General features: G+C 54.9%; 1 protein-coding gene across 1 annotated transcript; it reads right to left on the reverse strand.

Moving 5' to 3' along the window:
- Nucleotides 1–1,994: 1,994 nt before the first annotated feature.
- On the reverse strand, nt 1,995–10,191 carry CXCL14 (C-X-C motif chemokine ligand 14). The gene is made up of 5 exons (XM_029941171.1): nt 10,137–10,191; nt 9,657–9,929; nt 9,382–9,487; nt 5,513–5,626; nt 1,995–3,149 (listed from the first exon to the last, which is right to left on the reverse strand). The coding sequence occupies exons 1-5, from the start codon at nt 10,189–10,191 to the stop codon at nt 3,134–3,136; spliced, it is 564 nt and encodes a 187-aa protein (XP_029797031.1). The 3' UTR covers nt 1,995–3,133.
- Between the last annotated feature and the right edge of the window lie 4,670 nt (nt 10,192–14,861).

Raw genomic sequence — 14,861 nt, forward strand, 5'->3', positions numbered from 1 at the left:
TCACACAGGGCCCTGTGCTGGGGCTTGTGCTCTGCTCTTGCCGTCTCGACATCTTCATTTTTGGATAGAGGGCCCTGAAGCGTTCTTTGGCTCAGGCCTTGCAGCTATGTAGCTGGTCCTGATCTGATATCCAAGCCGAGCAGGAAAAGCTTGGCTGGGCAGAGAAGATGAGCCTCCGGGCTGGGCCAGAGCTCTCTGACGATGTGGCCATCCTGGCGTCAAACCTGGTGTGGTGCCGTGGCCCGCTCAGGACATGACCTTGGAAAGAGTGGAGGAATAGGGGCTCAGGGGCATGGCATTTAGAACAGGAGCTATGCCCGTCTGTGAGGAAGTCGTGGCTCTGGGAGTGGAGCCTGCGTGGGGGCCTGGGCTGCACTGTACCCCTGGCCTTGCATGCCACCCTGGGGAGGCCCAGGAGAGCCACATAGAAAGGTGGCCTGATCTTGCTTTGCTGAACTAGTCAGTGTCCTCTCTGCAATGTGGTTGGTGGATACCTCATAGGGCTGCTGAGAAGCCCCAAGGAAAAAATTGATGGGCAAGAAGTGTGTAATCAGGAAAAAGGGCATCTTCCCGGGAGCAGAGCCCAGTTTTTGTGCTCCAGGGACATACCATCTCTGTAGAAGAGGAGATGCTTACACAGAGTGTCCACCCCCTTCTGTGCCCTGACACACTGGGGCTCGAAGTCCACTTCTCCCTCTACTGATCATCCGGATCTCCTAAACAGATTGATTCACCTGTCTGGGCCCCTGCAGCATGGCCTGGCTGCAGGGTGGAGGCAGTGCATGCAGGGCAAGCGCCGGGTCAGTGCCTGCACGCCGTGAAGGGCCTAGGAATCCGTTCTGGGCTTTGGGAGGTCGGAGAACCAAGGGGATACGTGGCCCAGCAGGGCCAGGGAGGAAGTGCTCATACTAGAACCACAGATGGGGTAGAAAGAGCAAGGGGAGGATGCGTGTATGGTGTGTGCAGGGCGAGTGGAAGGGGAGGTCTGCAACTGAGGCGGCAGCACAGAGAACCCTGCTGGAAGTGTCCTCCTCCTGGGACTCTCCTCCTCTGTTCTGTCGGTGTCTGGGGTCCCTGTTGTCTTCCTTGTCTCTCCGTAATGCAGGGAAAGGTGGGACCAAGCCCTGGCATTTACAGAGGCCCTTGTCCACTCTCTCCTGCTCCCTTTCAGCAGAAAGGGGGTCAGGTTCAGCAACTGGACCAGTGTGATCAGTGACCTTGGGTAACTTTCTTTACCTGTCTGGTCCTCAGTTTCCTCCAAATACACTTGGTACAACTTGGCATTGCCAGGAGATGAGGCCATGCTGGAAAGTGTTGATAGTTGCTCTGGGCTGAGGACACGCCAGAGTGGGGTGCTTGCGGTGCATCCCCCTAAGTGCTAAGAGCCAGCTGTGCATGTCAGGAAACCGTCCTCAGGACCGAAGTGCACCTGAGTGCCCAGCTCCTGGTTCCTCGTGTAGTGAACAGAAGTGTGGACAGAGTGGCCGTCCCTTTAGGCAGTCCTGTGGAATGTAGGAGACACAGGCGGGCACAGGGAGGCCTATCCAGCGACTTGGATACAGTAGGCTGTGGGGCCGGCCAGGGGTGGTTTGTGCAAAGTACAGAGTGGCCAGGTATTGTGCATAGTAAGGGAGCTGATGTTTACCACGCGCTCGCCATGCCCTGGTGTCCCGAGTAGGGGTGCACTCGGCACACAGGGGTCGTGACTGTGTCCCTCATCTACCATTTCCCTAAACGGACACCCTAGTGTGACCCTTTAGTTCCCTATGTACGGACCTGGTCAGTCCGGTGGACCTGTCCTGTGACTGTAAGACCCAGCTCTCTGGTCTTAGGACCGGGATGGCATTCTGCAAAGGGGACCATATTGACGGGCATTTGGGAAACACCAGTTTTCCTTCCTTCCCAGTGCATTTTCCCAGTTTTTTCCACAACGCGGTAAACCTACGGTGGTCATCCTGGCCTCACGCATAGACAAATAAGTCAGTAGTCTAGAATTTGGGTACATTTCAAATATATTTTATTACTTTTCTTTTTGTCTTAGAAAGAATATGAAACCTGCATGCAACGCTAATGGTTTCTGACACGTGCAAAGCATATGACACAGCAGGACAATGAGGCATATAGTGAAGGGGCAGGGTATGGAGGGGGCGTTCTTAAGGGGCTATGTACAAAGGAGAGAGTGTGTGTGGTCGTCTTCGCTTTTAAGAGAGGACTGTGCTGTTTAAATTGAAGAACTACACAGGGGGTCCCAGGTAGAATGCCATCCCACATGTTCTGTCGCGAGGAGAAAGGGAAACATGAAGGTTGTCCATCACCAACAGCGTGAGTGTTCCTAGCGGCATCCCGTGTGTGGATTGGTATGTTTTTAAGATTTCATGTAAGGTTTTGCTACCAGTGTTGGGAACTTCACGTGCTTCCAGAGCAGTAAATACTGGAGCAGTGAACCAACCTTTCACAAGAAGAAGATGCAACCCCTTCCCGAAGGGCTCTATGCTCTGCCATCCCAGAATCTTATGATTGTTTCCTGGTAAAAATGAACCGGGATTTGGGGCGGGGGAATCAAGTGCCTTCCTGAGGCGGACAAACTTGAGTCCCTCAAAAAACAGATGCAGAGAGATGCGCTTCTGCTTGCCTGGTGACTGGGGCCACTGTGGAGTCCCCCTGAGGCCGTGACCAACCCTGAGCCCAGGAGAGCCCATGGCAGCTGTGTGGAGGCCCCAGGACCTCTGGGCGGAAGCGCCCCACATTAGCAGTGGAGCAACGCTGCTATGAAATGTTTCAACCAAGCTCTGTGTTCCTCCCAGGCGCTTATAAAGCTCAGATGTAGCGATGTCTGGACAAATACAAAAAAGCATTTTTTTTTTTAATACAAAGGAAAGGCATGAGTTTCCCCCCTTTCGGTAAAAAGCAGTGTGTGATGAAGTCTGGAGCACAAGAGAGAAGGGTCTCACATCTGGAAGCCTTTCCCACACAGCTATAAAATGTAAAAACTGACCCTTGGTAAAAAGTGCTTTGTAACAATATATAATTTGTGTCTTATGCCTGTGAGAAAGGAAGGGTTTGTTTTTTATCTGCAGAGTCCTTTGCTCCTCTCCCAGCTGGTGTGAAGGTTTCCCATGAGGGATTTTTCGCCCTACTCTTCGTAGACCCTGAGAAGAGAAAACACCCACGTAAGCGGCTCAGGACCTGACACGGGCAATGAATGCACAGGCGGAGGGCTAAGCCGCTGCGTCCTTGTCTTTGGGAGTCCCTGTCCCGGGAAGGCAGGAGCTTGGGAGAAGTAGCAGAGGGCGAGGGGGTGGGGAGGGGGCACCTCAGAGGTCATCACATGGACCTCAAGATCTTGCCTGAATCTGACTCTGTGCATTCTCAACAGCCTCCACCTCTGCAATCCTTAAATCCTTATGGAGCAAGCCCTCTCTGTATATGAGGAAACTGAGGCACATGGGACTTAAGATTTGCCCAATGAACACTGAATGTCAGTGGTGGGGACGGGGTCTGTCTCCAGCGTGAGCAGGGATGGGGTAGGGGAGGACAGGCGTCCCCTCCTTCAACTCAGGCTTGTGTCCTCCTTTGTGTTTTGCCCGGAGAATGCATGTCCTCCAGAAGAATGCGAGTTCTGAAGACGGGAGGGTGGTGGTGGGGCCGGGGCTGTCCCAGAGGCTTGTGGCTCAAGGTCACTTCCTTTAGAGGTTGTAGGGCCTGCCGTAACTGCCCCCCACCCCATCACCTCCCAGACTGTCTCTATTTCCATTCTTAAATCTCCACAGACCCACAGCCCCTGGGCCTGCCAGCACCCCACAGACAAGCCTGGGCCGGCCTGCTGGCATCCCCTTGCTCTATGGTTAGCATTCTCTCCCTGTGTCTGCAAAGAGGACCTCACCATAGTTCCTTTCTCTCCATTCTGCGTTCATGGAGACATTTCCAACCTTTTACAGGGGGAGGGGAGGTGGACAGGGCAAGGGATGGCCCCCTTCCTCTCCCAGGTTGCCTTGGCCTCCCCAGGTAGGGGACGAACTCACTGTGTAACAAAGCGACAGGAGGCTTGGTCACGGAGAGGCTGTCCTCATTAGAATTTGCAGAAATAAAAAGAGCAGAGCTGCATTGTCCCCTGCCTGCCTCCCCTCCATCAGAGCCACGGCCAGGTGGAGGGCTCAGGGACAGAGTATGTGCACCGCCCGAGTGTCTGCCGGCAGTCCTGTGGACACGGTCTCAGCCCCCTCCACGGGCTGGCCCTGAGGTTAGCCCCCTTCCACTTGGATGACGCAGGGCCGGGAGAGTGGGCAGGGGACAGGACAGGTCCTGCTTTGGCCATGTGAGCCACCTGTCCTGACCAGAAGGAGGGCTTCACTCCCATCACATCTACAGAAAGTAACCTCGTGCTCTCATCGGTTTCTATTTCAAGCAGTTGCAGACAAGGCAGTTTTGGAGGCAGCACAGGTACTGGGGTTGGGCTCGAGTGTGGGAGCTGGTCATGGGCTCAGTCTCGAGTGGAAGGGCTGGGGCAGGGGGAGCAATGGGAGGGGTGGCTCGGGCAGCTGCTCCAGACAGGGGGAAGGTGACCCTGGGAGGCCTGGCTGGTTGCCGCATGCCCCCAGGGAAGTCGCTCCCCACCTCTACTTCACCTTGGTGTCCGTCTGTGAGGATGGGGTGCTGGGCCCAGCTCCCGAGGAGGTCCCCTCTGTGTGTGTGCGCACATGTATGTGCATGCTGTGTAGGTACAGGTGTAGACAGGCCCTGAGTGTGGGAGAAGTAGGTGTGCTCTGGGACAGGCTCACTCTTAATGTGGTGTGGGGAAGCCAGGAACTTGCCAGACTCCCGGGACCCCAGATCAGAGACCGAGAGCCACCTGCTGATTGTGGGGAAGCAGAGCCCACAGAGGACAGGGGTCTGGTTCACAGCTCTGGTCATCTGACTACTGCTGGCCCCTAAGAGTAAGAGTGGCTCTGATTTTTAGGGGTCAGGTCCAAGGTCCCTCCCTGCACCTGCGTGTTAGGAAGTTTGTCAGCTTTCTGGGCAGCTGGGGGCATGGGGAGCACGTTGCGGGAAGGAAGTGTTTGCTGGTAAGGGTGAGTCCGCACTGGTGGTACCCAGTGTTACAGTTAATAAACACCGCTCCTTAAGTGGCCACTTTTCACCATGCAAGTGTCCCACAGAGCCTGCCAGCTGCTTGCCCGTCCACTAGACAGAGGGAAACTGAGGATCTGAGAACTTCGGTTACTTCAAAAAGAAAAGGAATTGAGACTATGACTTAAATGTGAGCATGGTGCAAACTTCAGTTTGCAGAAGGATAGATTTTAGATGCTTACAGTTGTCCGGGAGAGCAAGAGGCTGCTTTGTGAAGTGGTGGTGAGTTCCTTGCCCCATGGGGTTATGTGAGCAGGCTTGGCTCTCTACGCGCATGGCTACTGTGGTGGGAGTTGACCCCTTTGAGGGGGCTAGAGGCGCTAGCCGGGGTCTCGGACCTGGAGCAGGGGGGAAGGAAGGTGTGAGGAGGTGGGGGCACACGTACCTGCGTTTCTCATTCCAGGCGTTGTACCACTTGATGAACCGCTTGGTGCTCTGCAGCTTGGGGTGCAGGCAGTGCTCCTGACCCCGGTACCTGGACACACTCTTGGTGGTGATGCTGAAATGGAGCAGCGTGGGGTGCAGGATTGAGGAGCGAGTGACAGCCTCTCACTGGGGCCTGTGGGTGGCCGTGCTCTGTCCCAGGCAGGGCACTGAAAGGCTGCAGCCTCTTTCATCCTTTCAAGGAAACGAGCCTATGTGCTCACTGCCTGGCTGCCTCTTTGGAAGGTTCTGGGTATCCCCTTAATCTCTGATTTAAAATATACTGTAACCCTGTATGGAGTGATTGACTCTCACTTTCCCCCCCGGAGCTCTTAGGGTCTTGGATGGTCCCCCTACTCCTGTCCCCACCCATGAGGCTGTTGTCTATAAGGCTCGTGCTTCCCTTGGAGAACAAAGTTCTGGGGACCCTGCTAGCTCCTCTAAACCTGGGATTGGAGAGGTGGAGAGAGCTGATACCAGTACACGAGACCTCTCTCCTCGGATACAAGGAGCTTGCAGCAGACCTGCTCTGCACACGCGGTGGTCTGACCCGTCAAGCCCCAGAGCCCCTTGACCCTCGGAAGTCTGTCCCGGGGCTGGGGCACTGCAGATCCCGTAGTTAAGTCTTGCTGGCCTCGCAGCCCATTTTGATTCCTGAGCCTGAAGTCCCAGTTGTCTCAGCCTCCAGCAGGAAAATAAGAGCTCCCTTCAGGCCTCTGTCAGCCAGTGTACCAAACCGAGGGGGGGCCTGAGCCATGTGGCAGAGAAGCAGGTGGCACTGTACAGAGTGTAGGGCCTCTGTGAATCCCAGCTCTGTCTGTAGGACCTTGGATAACCTCTCTGAACCAGTTTGCCCATCTGTAAAATGGGCTTAATAATAGGACTCACTTCTTAGGGTTATTGGGTAATGAAAGGATATGATATATACGGAGTGCCTAGCACCTGGTAGATGCAAAGTGGAGAGCTCCTGTCGTTAGTAATTGTCTTGGAAGATGAGATGGCCAAGGAGAAAGAGAAGCCTTAGTGTGCGCCCTCCAGCCTGGACGGGAAAGTCAGGACTGCTGCCCAGAACTGCCATGTGCCCCCCTCAGCCTGGGCTGGGCCAGGGTGGCAGGATTTAGAAGGAAGCTTCTGGGTAGGGGAAGAAGGATGGTGTTCCAGAACGGACTACCTAGGGCATGTGGAAAAGTGGAACGTGAGAGGTCTTGTTCCCTGAGCAGCCATGGCACAAGCAGGAGATGGTGTTGGGCTGGGGAATGAGCTGAGGAAGCAAAGAGGGGCCGTTGGAGGCTGGCCTGGGCAGAGCAAGAAGGGAGGGAGAGAGGGCAGGTAGGGCCCTGCGGGTTCCCAGAGGCAAAGTGTCAGGGCACATGGGCCAAGTTCTAGATGGGAGCAGGGCTGCCACAAACTGAGTCTCCCTGATGACGGGGAGAGAAAATTGGATCTTGCCCCCAGAACCGGAGCAGAATATTTCTGGGCAACTTGTTCTCTTCCCTGCTCTGTGCTCTGAGTTTCCAAGGCCCCCTCCACAGCCTGAACTTCTTAGAGCAGGGCTGGGTCTTCTGCTAAATGTGGTGGACTGGGCTCTGCCTTCACTGGCCCTCTCTGAGATCTGTCGGGTGGCTCCCTGGGTCCTGTCCTGTCCCTGGGTCTCAGTCGCACTCCTGGTGGGTCTTCAGGCATGGGACCAGGCTTCTGAGCGCAGTCTCCTTGTTCTCCTCTCCATAGTACCTGGCCGCTCTGTGTGAATTGAGCCCACTGCTCTCTCTGCCTACAGGGCTGCTTTTGCACTTGCAGTGAGGGGATGTGGCCAAGCCTGATGAAGATCCCCTCCTCAGTTAGGTCACTGCACAGGTTGAGGGTCCATAACCCTGAAGGTAGGGGCACCAGCGGAGACACTCAGCCCTCCCACCACAGTCTTCGATGCTTGTCACAACAGTGAGACTATGAAAGTTCATTGTGGGGTGAAGACACGAGGATTTATATTCCCAATCATCACTCTGAAATTCTGGGTCCTGTGTCCCCCTCTCCTCAGTGGTGCTGGGGTGCTGAGGTTGGTTCCCTGGACGTATGGCACAAATGGCCCTTATAAAATCTGGAGTTGCCTTGTGCAAGAACTCCCACTTGCAAAGCACACTGCCCTCTCCCCTGCACCCCCAGCCTCATTAGAGATTTCTGGGTGACCCGAGGTGAGCTGGAAAACTTGCTTTTGTTCAGCATTTGTGGCTGAAAACCTGCTTTGGCAAAAAAATGCTGGCCCCTCGTCTGATCTAGAGACTCTTAGGAGCTTGAGACTGGAGAGGATGTTCAGCCCTTCAGTGCTGTGGGCAGGGCTGGGTGTGGGTGAAGGTTTGGGAAGGGGACTGGTGACTGTGTTTTGACCTCCTGAGGCCACTGCAAGTTTTCACAAGGTTGCATAAAGCCTTCTCACACCTGTCTACGGTCAGTTTCCTCTCTATGCTGAAAAAAGTTTGTCAGGAGAACGAGTAAACCTGACCATTTACTGAGGGTCCTTTTGAGAAGTCTCTGCACCCCATACCCTGGGTCTCCTTTCCTGCAAGGTCTTGGCATGTCGCCTTGGGATGTGTGGTGGTCTTCAGTACTTAGAGGAGTGCAAACAACTTGCCACATCCCTGTCATCTTCAGCCCCCAAGCTGGACACCATGAGGGGCTTGTAGGAACACCAGCCCGCACCAAAAAGGATTTTCCGGAAGGTTTTCTGGACTTGGGTCTGCTAGGCAAGGGACAGAGGTTGATTTACGTGCCTGGGAAGGAAGGCAGTGGGGTTCAGCTTAAGCCTGGTGGCTTTGCAAATTCCCCCTACATCAGCCTGACTGTGCAGTCCCCAGGTGGCAGTGTGTGTGTGTGTGTGTGTGTGTGTGTGTGTGTGTGTGTGTGTGTTGGGGGGGGGCTGCCTTTGCCTACACTGTGTGGAGGCCTTTGGGTCAGCGAGTCCAGTGGATAGAAGGCACTTGCCCAGACTGAGAATAAAGTGTGTCCTGTTTCTGGGGGAGGGGAAGAGGGGCCAATGGTCCGTGGCAGACCGTGCTTTGCCAAGGGCTTCCTTCCTGGCCAAGTGCATACTGATGGGGAAAGTGGTGCTGGATTCAAGTGGTTAATTGGGAAGGCAATGGAGCAAGGAAACTCCGTGTTCCCTCACTCTGTCCCAGTTTTAAAAATATTCCTTGCATCCCCACCAAGCAGGGCTCCAACCGTATGGCATATTAACCCCAGCAGGTCGCTTTGCACTGCACTGCTCAGGCTCAGGGACCCACTAGAGTCTGACCGATGCTGGAGGATCAAAGATCAGTCTCAACATGAAATCACTAGCAGCCAAACGCTGGCTGTGGTCCCCTGGGAGGAAGAAGGCTCTGAAAGGAGGGTTGGGTCTGAGAGCTTTAAGACGACATTTGTTTTAATTCTCTCTCGGTTAACAGGAAGGCAGCATGCCTCCCAGTTTGGGTGCAAGTTCAATAGTTCTGGGCGAGTGTGGAGCACTTTCAATCCCGATGTTCCAGAGCCCTTTAACCCCTGATCACCCCAGAAAGGTGGGCAGCGCAAGCACCCAGGCTGCCCATTTGAATCTTAGCAAGGGCGAACTCCCAGAGGCTGTTTCCAGAGCACTGGACAGTGACCCTCTTTCCAAACTCTCTTTCAGACTGTCGCGCCAGCGTCCTAAGGACTTGCTGGGCAATTACCAAGGTTCGTCCAAGGCCTTGCCAAAGGCACAGAGAAATGTTTGTTAGCCCCGCGACCCAGCCCCATGCTGTGCCCCAGCTCCGGGTTAAGAGCAGCCCGCACACGCGCTCGCAGTGAGGAGCCAGAACTCACATAACCATCTTCTCCTCGCAGTGCGGGTACTTTGGCTTCATTTCCAGCTTCTTCACGTCGCTGTATCGAATCTTGGGCCCCTTTCGGGAGCATTTGCATTTGGACCCTGGGAGAGAGAGCGCGCGGGGTGCCATTCAGCTGCGGGCGTCATCCCCCGCCCCCGACCGCCCCAGGTGCCCACCCAGGACCTCCGGGGCCCCTTGAAGCCCAACAGTTGGCGCCCGGGCGCCCCAGGACGGGGTGCGACGGCGACATGAGACCTCCCGGGCACTCACCGTCCACGCGTGCGGCGCACAGCGCCAGGAGCAGCAGGAGCAGCGCGGCCGACAGGAGCCTCATGCTGGCCGCAGGGGCGCGGCGCGGGAGCACGGACTGGGGAGGGCGCCCGGCCGGCCGGCTTAGCTCTCTCTGCCCGGGGCGCGCCTCCGGCTCCGCTCGGCCCCGCTGCGCCCGTCGGTGGGTGCCGGGTGCCGGCTGCGCTGCGCTCTGGACTCCGCGCGCTCTCCGAAGCCTCCCTCCGCCCGCCCAGGCCTCTTTTAAATCCGCTCCTGCCCTCGCGGCAGCGAGCTCATTAATATGCAGAACCACTCGGTGACTCACTGAGATTTCTCAACGAGGTGGGGGGAGGAGACCTTCCCCGCCCCGGGACCGCGGGCCCCGCGCGCGCACACACACTCACACCGGCTGTCCTCCCGCTTCTGCACACGCTTGCACACCCGGACTCCAGCCTGCGCACACCGCTAGTGCGGCCCTACGGCTGCTCCGGTCACTTGAGAGGCTGCTGAAGGGCGCTGCTTTTCTGATTCGCATGGTTCCCTTTGGCCAGACAGGCCTGCTGTTCTGAGCTGCTGAGAGACCCAGGCCCACGGCCCAGATCTACTGAGAACTGAAAGGGGTTTGGAACAGGTGCCAGGTGTGAGTGCCAGCAGGCCTGACTCCTAGGGCGTGAGTTGTCCCTGTTGAGCCAGCAGCCTTGGTGGCCAGAGCACAAGGCCAGGTCTGGAGGGAGGTTGCCATAGGCTGTACAGCCATCGTGAAGCCATTGCCTGCGGTCACTGGGGCTGGCTCCAAGGGTGTGTGAGAGGCAGATTTGGTCACTCTGAGAGGAAGGCTTCCTGAAGCTGGTATGTGGCTGTGTGAGGTGCCTGCCCAGTGGCCAGATCCAGCCAGGGGTTCCTCACTGCCATACCATTCTTTAAAGGCTCTGCCTGGCAGGGAGACATGGCTGTGGTTACCATCTGGACAAAGTCCACGTTCCAGATGTATGCCAGGCTCCGTGGCGTAGTGGTGTGGGCCAAGACAGGGCAACAGAGACTCCTGCTTCACCGCATACCGGTGCAAGTGACCTCACTACTCCGAGCTTCATTCTGTCTTCTGTAAAGCAGGAGTGTCTCAGTGCATGCCACAGGATGGCTGTGAGAGGTGTAGAAGATCAGACACTTAAAGTGTCCCGCAGAGTGCCCGCCTCGTAGTTGGTGCCCAAGAAATGTTACCCATTGACATCACTATAGTATATATTTTAACATATGTTATTTTGATTCTTATAAATCCTTTTCCAAGTTGGTATTTTCATTCTTTGACAGGGATGGAAACAGTCTAAGAGGGAAGAAATAGCTGGCCCAGGGTCACGGAGCCAGGGGGCCAGGCCAGGAGGAGCCCTGGATATGTGGCCAGGGAACTGGGGCCCCAGCCTCTGGGCTACCCTGCCTCCCTCGGGCATTTGGGGAAGTGCTTCCTCCTTAGACCCAGCAACAGGGGATGGAGTGTCTCAGGCTCCCAGGGTCCCTGGGCTTGGCTCCCAGGCGAGAGCCAAAGCCAGGGCAGAAACTGCCAGGTTCTTCCAGCTCACTCAGCTCTGTGCTCTCAGCCCAGCAACTCCCTGGGGGTGCAAGTACCCAAAGGGGGTCCTGGGGGAATGGGGAGCTCAGGCTGCTGGGGACACAGAGGGAAGATGTATACCTACTCTTCCCAGTTTGTCCCCTCCCCTACCTGGAGGGGATGCTAAGCCATGAAGAGCAGGCAGAGCCGTGTCCTGAGTGCTCTGTGTGGTTGTATATGAACCTGAAGCAAGGCCGACAGCTGGACATGTGGGTTTATGCAGAAGCTGAGTCCAGGGGAGTGATTTTGGGTAATAACATTAATCTTCAAAATCTTTAGTCTTTCAAAAAAAATGTTTTGGTACACAACCAAAGCGTTTGTTACAGCAAAATCAGAAAACACAAGCAGAAGAAAACATATAAGAATATACTTCCATCCACTCAGAGGTCTACACCAAGATGCTTACAGTGTGATGCTTTTGAAACTCTTTGTCTTTGCTTGCATGCCTGCGCTGTGATCAGTGTGTGTGTCCTGTTTAAGAACCCACTTTTTTTTACCTGTCTCTGTAGCATCCACATTCTCCCATGTGACAGGTTTCGCTTCTACAACCTGTCTTTTAATGGCATCCTATGTGGTCACCCAGCATCGTGGCCAAGAGCTTGGTGTCTCCATGTCAGACTGCCTGGGAGTGAATCCTACTACTAGCTATGTGACCTTGGGCAAATGACCTCACTCTTCAATGCTGATGTTCTAATCTGTGAGATTGTGATGATGATAGTACCTTTGGCGTAGGGAGAATCAAACCAGATGATGCCTGTAAAGCTTTCAGTGTGGTCCCTGTGACAGAGTAAGTCTCAGAACGTGCCATGATTTTTGTTGGTATTTTGGGTGCAGCACAGTCCACTGGATGATGGACCATAATTACTCTAAGTAATTATTATTCGCCAGATGTTTTGATTGTCTTCAAGAGTGTTCTCTCAGTGCCACGTAATGGATATTCTTGTACCTCAATTTTGGGGCCGCCCTTTAAAAATTGATCACGTCTCAGAATCCCTGGACCATTGAGGCATGGTCATTTAAGACTTTTAATACAAATGGTCCTTCAAAAACCATAATCCATTTTATTCTTCTCAAGGAATTTCTTACCTACCAAGCTTTCTCAAAGCATGTGACAGATTTTTAAATTCACAATGCTGATTATGTAAGTGGGATGTGGCAGCACCAGGGATCACGGGCACCGAGCTTTTGTAGGAAAAAGGGGTTGGTCCTAAACATACGGATCAGGACCAGACAAGAGGTCAGATAACCCACCATCTTGCCCCCAGTTGTACTCCGTAGACTGTATATGCTCATCTTTGGTTTGTAAAATATAGCCATGCATGTGTTTCTGCAAGCACGGCTCGCTCCTGTCTGTGAGCTCTTCCAGGGCCATGAGTAGAGGAAAGGATGGGGTCGCCTGCTGCCAGCCTGTCTGTGGTTTCTGGGGCTCAAATGGGAGAGAAGGGGAGAGGTCTTGGCTTTTGACTTGCCTCCTGGTGCAGACTCTCTCCTGAGCTCGTGCGGGGGTCTTTGAGCAGGTGGAGAAGGCAGGGTGAGGTGGATATGGGTTAGGCAGTTCTGTGCACAGTGGCACTGACTAAATCAGGGGGATCCCTGCGCTATGATGAAGAATCACACACACGTTCTGCCCTTTGAGGCATAGTCTGGGGTGTGTGTGTGTGTGTGTGTGTGTGTGTGTGTGTGTGTGTAGGTGCCTGCAGCTATTTTCGGTCATGCTAGCTTCTGTGGAAGGGGTACACGCCAGGTGTAGGTCGCACAGAGGTGGGAGGAAATAGAAGCAGAAAACCATTCCTTGAGGGAGTGGAAATTTGGCTGACCCTAGGGATTTCCATATTTGTTCTGTTCACAGTGATTGAGCACTTACTGTGTGCCAGGCTCTGTACAAGGTGCTAGGGATAAGGTGGACAGAAGAGAGATGCACCTGTCCCCAAGGAGTTCAGAGTCTAATAGAGAAGACAGACATTAATCAGACAACCAGAAATGCACCTGAAATTACTGCAGAGCTGAATGTGATGAAGGGAAGCTGATGCTATGGGCCTTGCCAGGGATCTGACCAGGTGGGGAGGTGGGGATGGCTTCCCAGAGGAAATGCCCACTGGGCTGCAGTCTGAAGGATGACAAGGAGTTACCCAGGTGACAATGGCAGGGGACTATTCGGCCCCCTTATAGTCTGCGCTCCTCACACAGTGATCTCCTGCAGGTCAACCCCAGCTTAATGCCCTACTGGCTCCCGTATTCCCCGAAGAGTCCAAGCAGGTCCCCGCCAGTGCCCCATCCCCTCACGGCCATCCGCCTTCCTTCCCTTGGCTGGGCTCCACCACAGCGCCTGGTCTTCTCCATCAGACCTGCCGAGCCTGTTCCCTTCTTGGGATCTTTGTGCTTGCTGGCCCCTCTGCCCAAATGCCTGTTCCCCACGTATTGGCAGGTGGCTTCCCCTTACAGATGTCTCAGCCGGAATAGCCACTCTTCAGAGTCAGTCACACTAGCCCTCTCACAGTCATTCTCTGTGGTGTTGGTATATTTTACTTTTTACACTGTATGTGCAACAGCCTCACACTGTACTATGCTCAGCTTATTTGGGGGTGTGCGGTGGGTCATCCTCTGCTCTGCTGGTTCCATACAGGCAGAGTCTGTGCCTCTCTTGCTCATCCTCAGTGAATCAGGCTGTGCAGACTACAAGGTCTGGGGGAGGCAGGAGGGGGAGAGAGTGCCTGTGGGTGTTTGTGTGTTTGTGTAGGGGGTGGGCAAGGGTGGCCATTGGCAAGGCCGCGTTCCCCAGTTCTTCCCAGTGCCTTTGCTTCAGAGAAGTGTTGCTGGGAGGAGGAGGAGGTGGTGAATGAGCAGGAGTGTGGTTGCAGGAAAACCCACAGGTGACTGAGCACCACCTCACAGGTCGGCTGAGCAGGTCGATCCGAAGGCTGGCGTCCTGTCTGGGGAGCTGAGAGACAGCACTTCCCCGTGGTGAGGTCAGTGGTCCCTTCTCTGAGTGTCGCCCCCACCCTGTGGGACCCTGGCAGCCAGTTGCCTCCTCTTTGCTGCCTCTCCTGTAACACAGTTCTGCACAGTGACACCGCCCCCCCTCCCCAGGGCCTCATTCTGAGGGAGAGGGGGACGCAGGCTGAGGTTTCCTGAGGACAACTCTTGGTTTTATTCTTTATGCTTGGAATGGTTAGGGAGCCCTAGCAATTAAGTCTACAGGAAATGGTGCAGGGTTGGCCAGGCCCTGTTGAATTAGGCTTCGGGCAGCCTTGTGGAGCAGAGGGGCTCTGCCACTCAGGTGGGTAACTGGAGTGCTGAGTGCTCCCTCAGACGTGCTCCAAGATGCTTGCGGCGGGCATGACAGACCAGCTGTGAGCTTTCCCCCTGCCATTTACGTATTCAGCACCACCTCACTGCAGACAAACATCTTTACTATATCAAGAACACAAGCAAAGATATTTCCAAAGGAGGCCCTAACAAATAAATGAGCAAAGGACAGACATTAAAAGGCAATTCAAGGGGTGCCTGGGTGGCTCAGTCGGTTAAGTGGCCGGCTTCAGCTCAGGTCATGATCTCGCAGTTCGTGGGTTCGAGCCCCGCGTCGGGCTCTGTGCTGACAGCTA

The sequence above is a fragment of the Suricata suricatta genome, chromosome 6 (assembly GCF_006229205.1).
Source record: "Suricata suricatta isolate VVHF042 chromosome 6, meerkat_22Aug2017_6uvM2_HiC, whole genome shotgun sequence".
Lineage (NCBI taxonomy): Eukaryota > Metazoa > Chordata > Mammalia > Carnivora > Herpestidae > Suricata > Suricata suricatta.

Excerpts from the sequence above, each read along its gene's own strand:
- CXCL14 (XM_029941171.1), bottom strand. The coding sequence starts at position 10,191 with ATGCGAATCAGAAAAGCAGCGCCCTTCAGCAGCCTCTCAAGTGACCGG. Across the intron at positions 9,930-10,136 it reads CTCAAGTGACCGGAGCAGCC|GAGCGGATTTAAAAGAGGCC; the intron begins GTAGGGCCGCAC and ends CCGCGAGGGCAG. Across the intron at positions 9,488-9,656 it reads GTGCGCCGCACGCGTGGACG|GGTCCAAATGCAAATGCTCC; the intron begins GTGAGTGCCCGG and ends TCTCTCTCCCAG.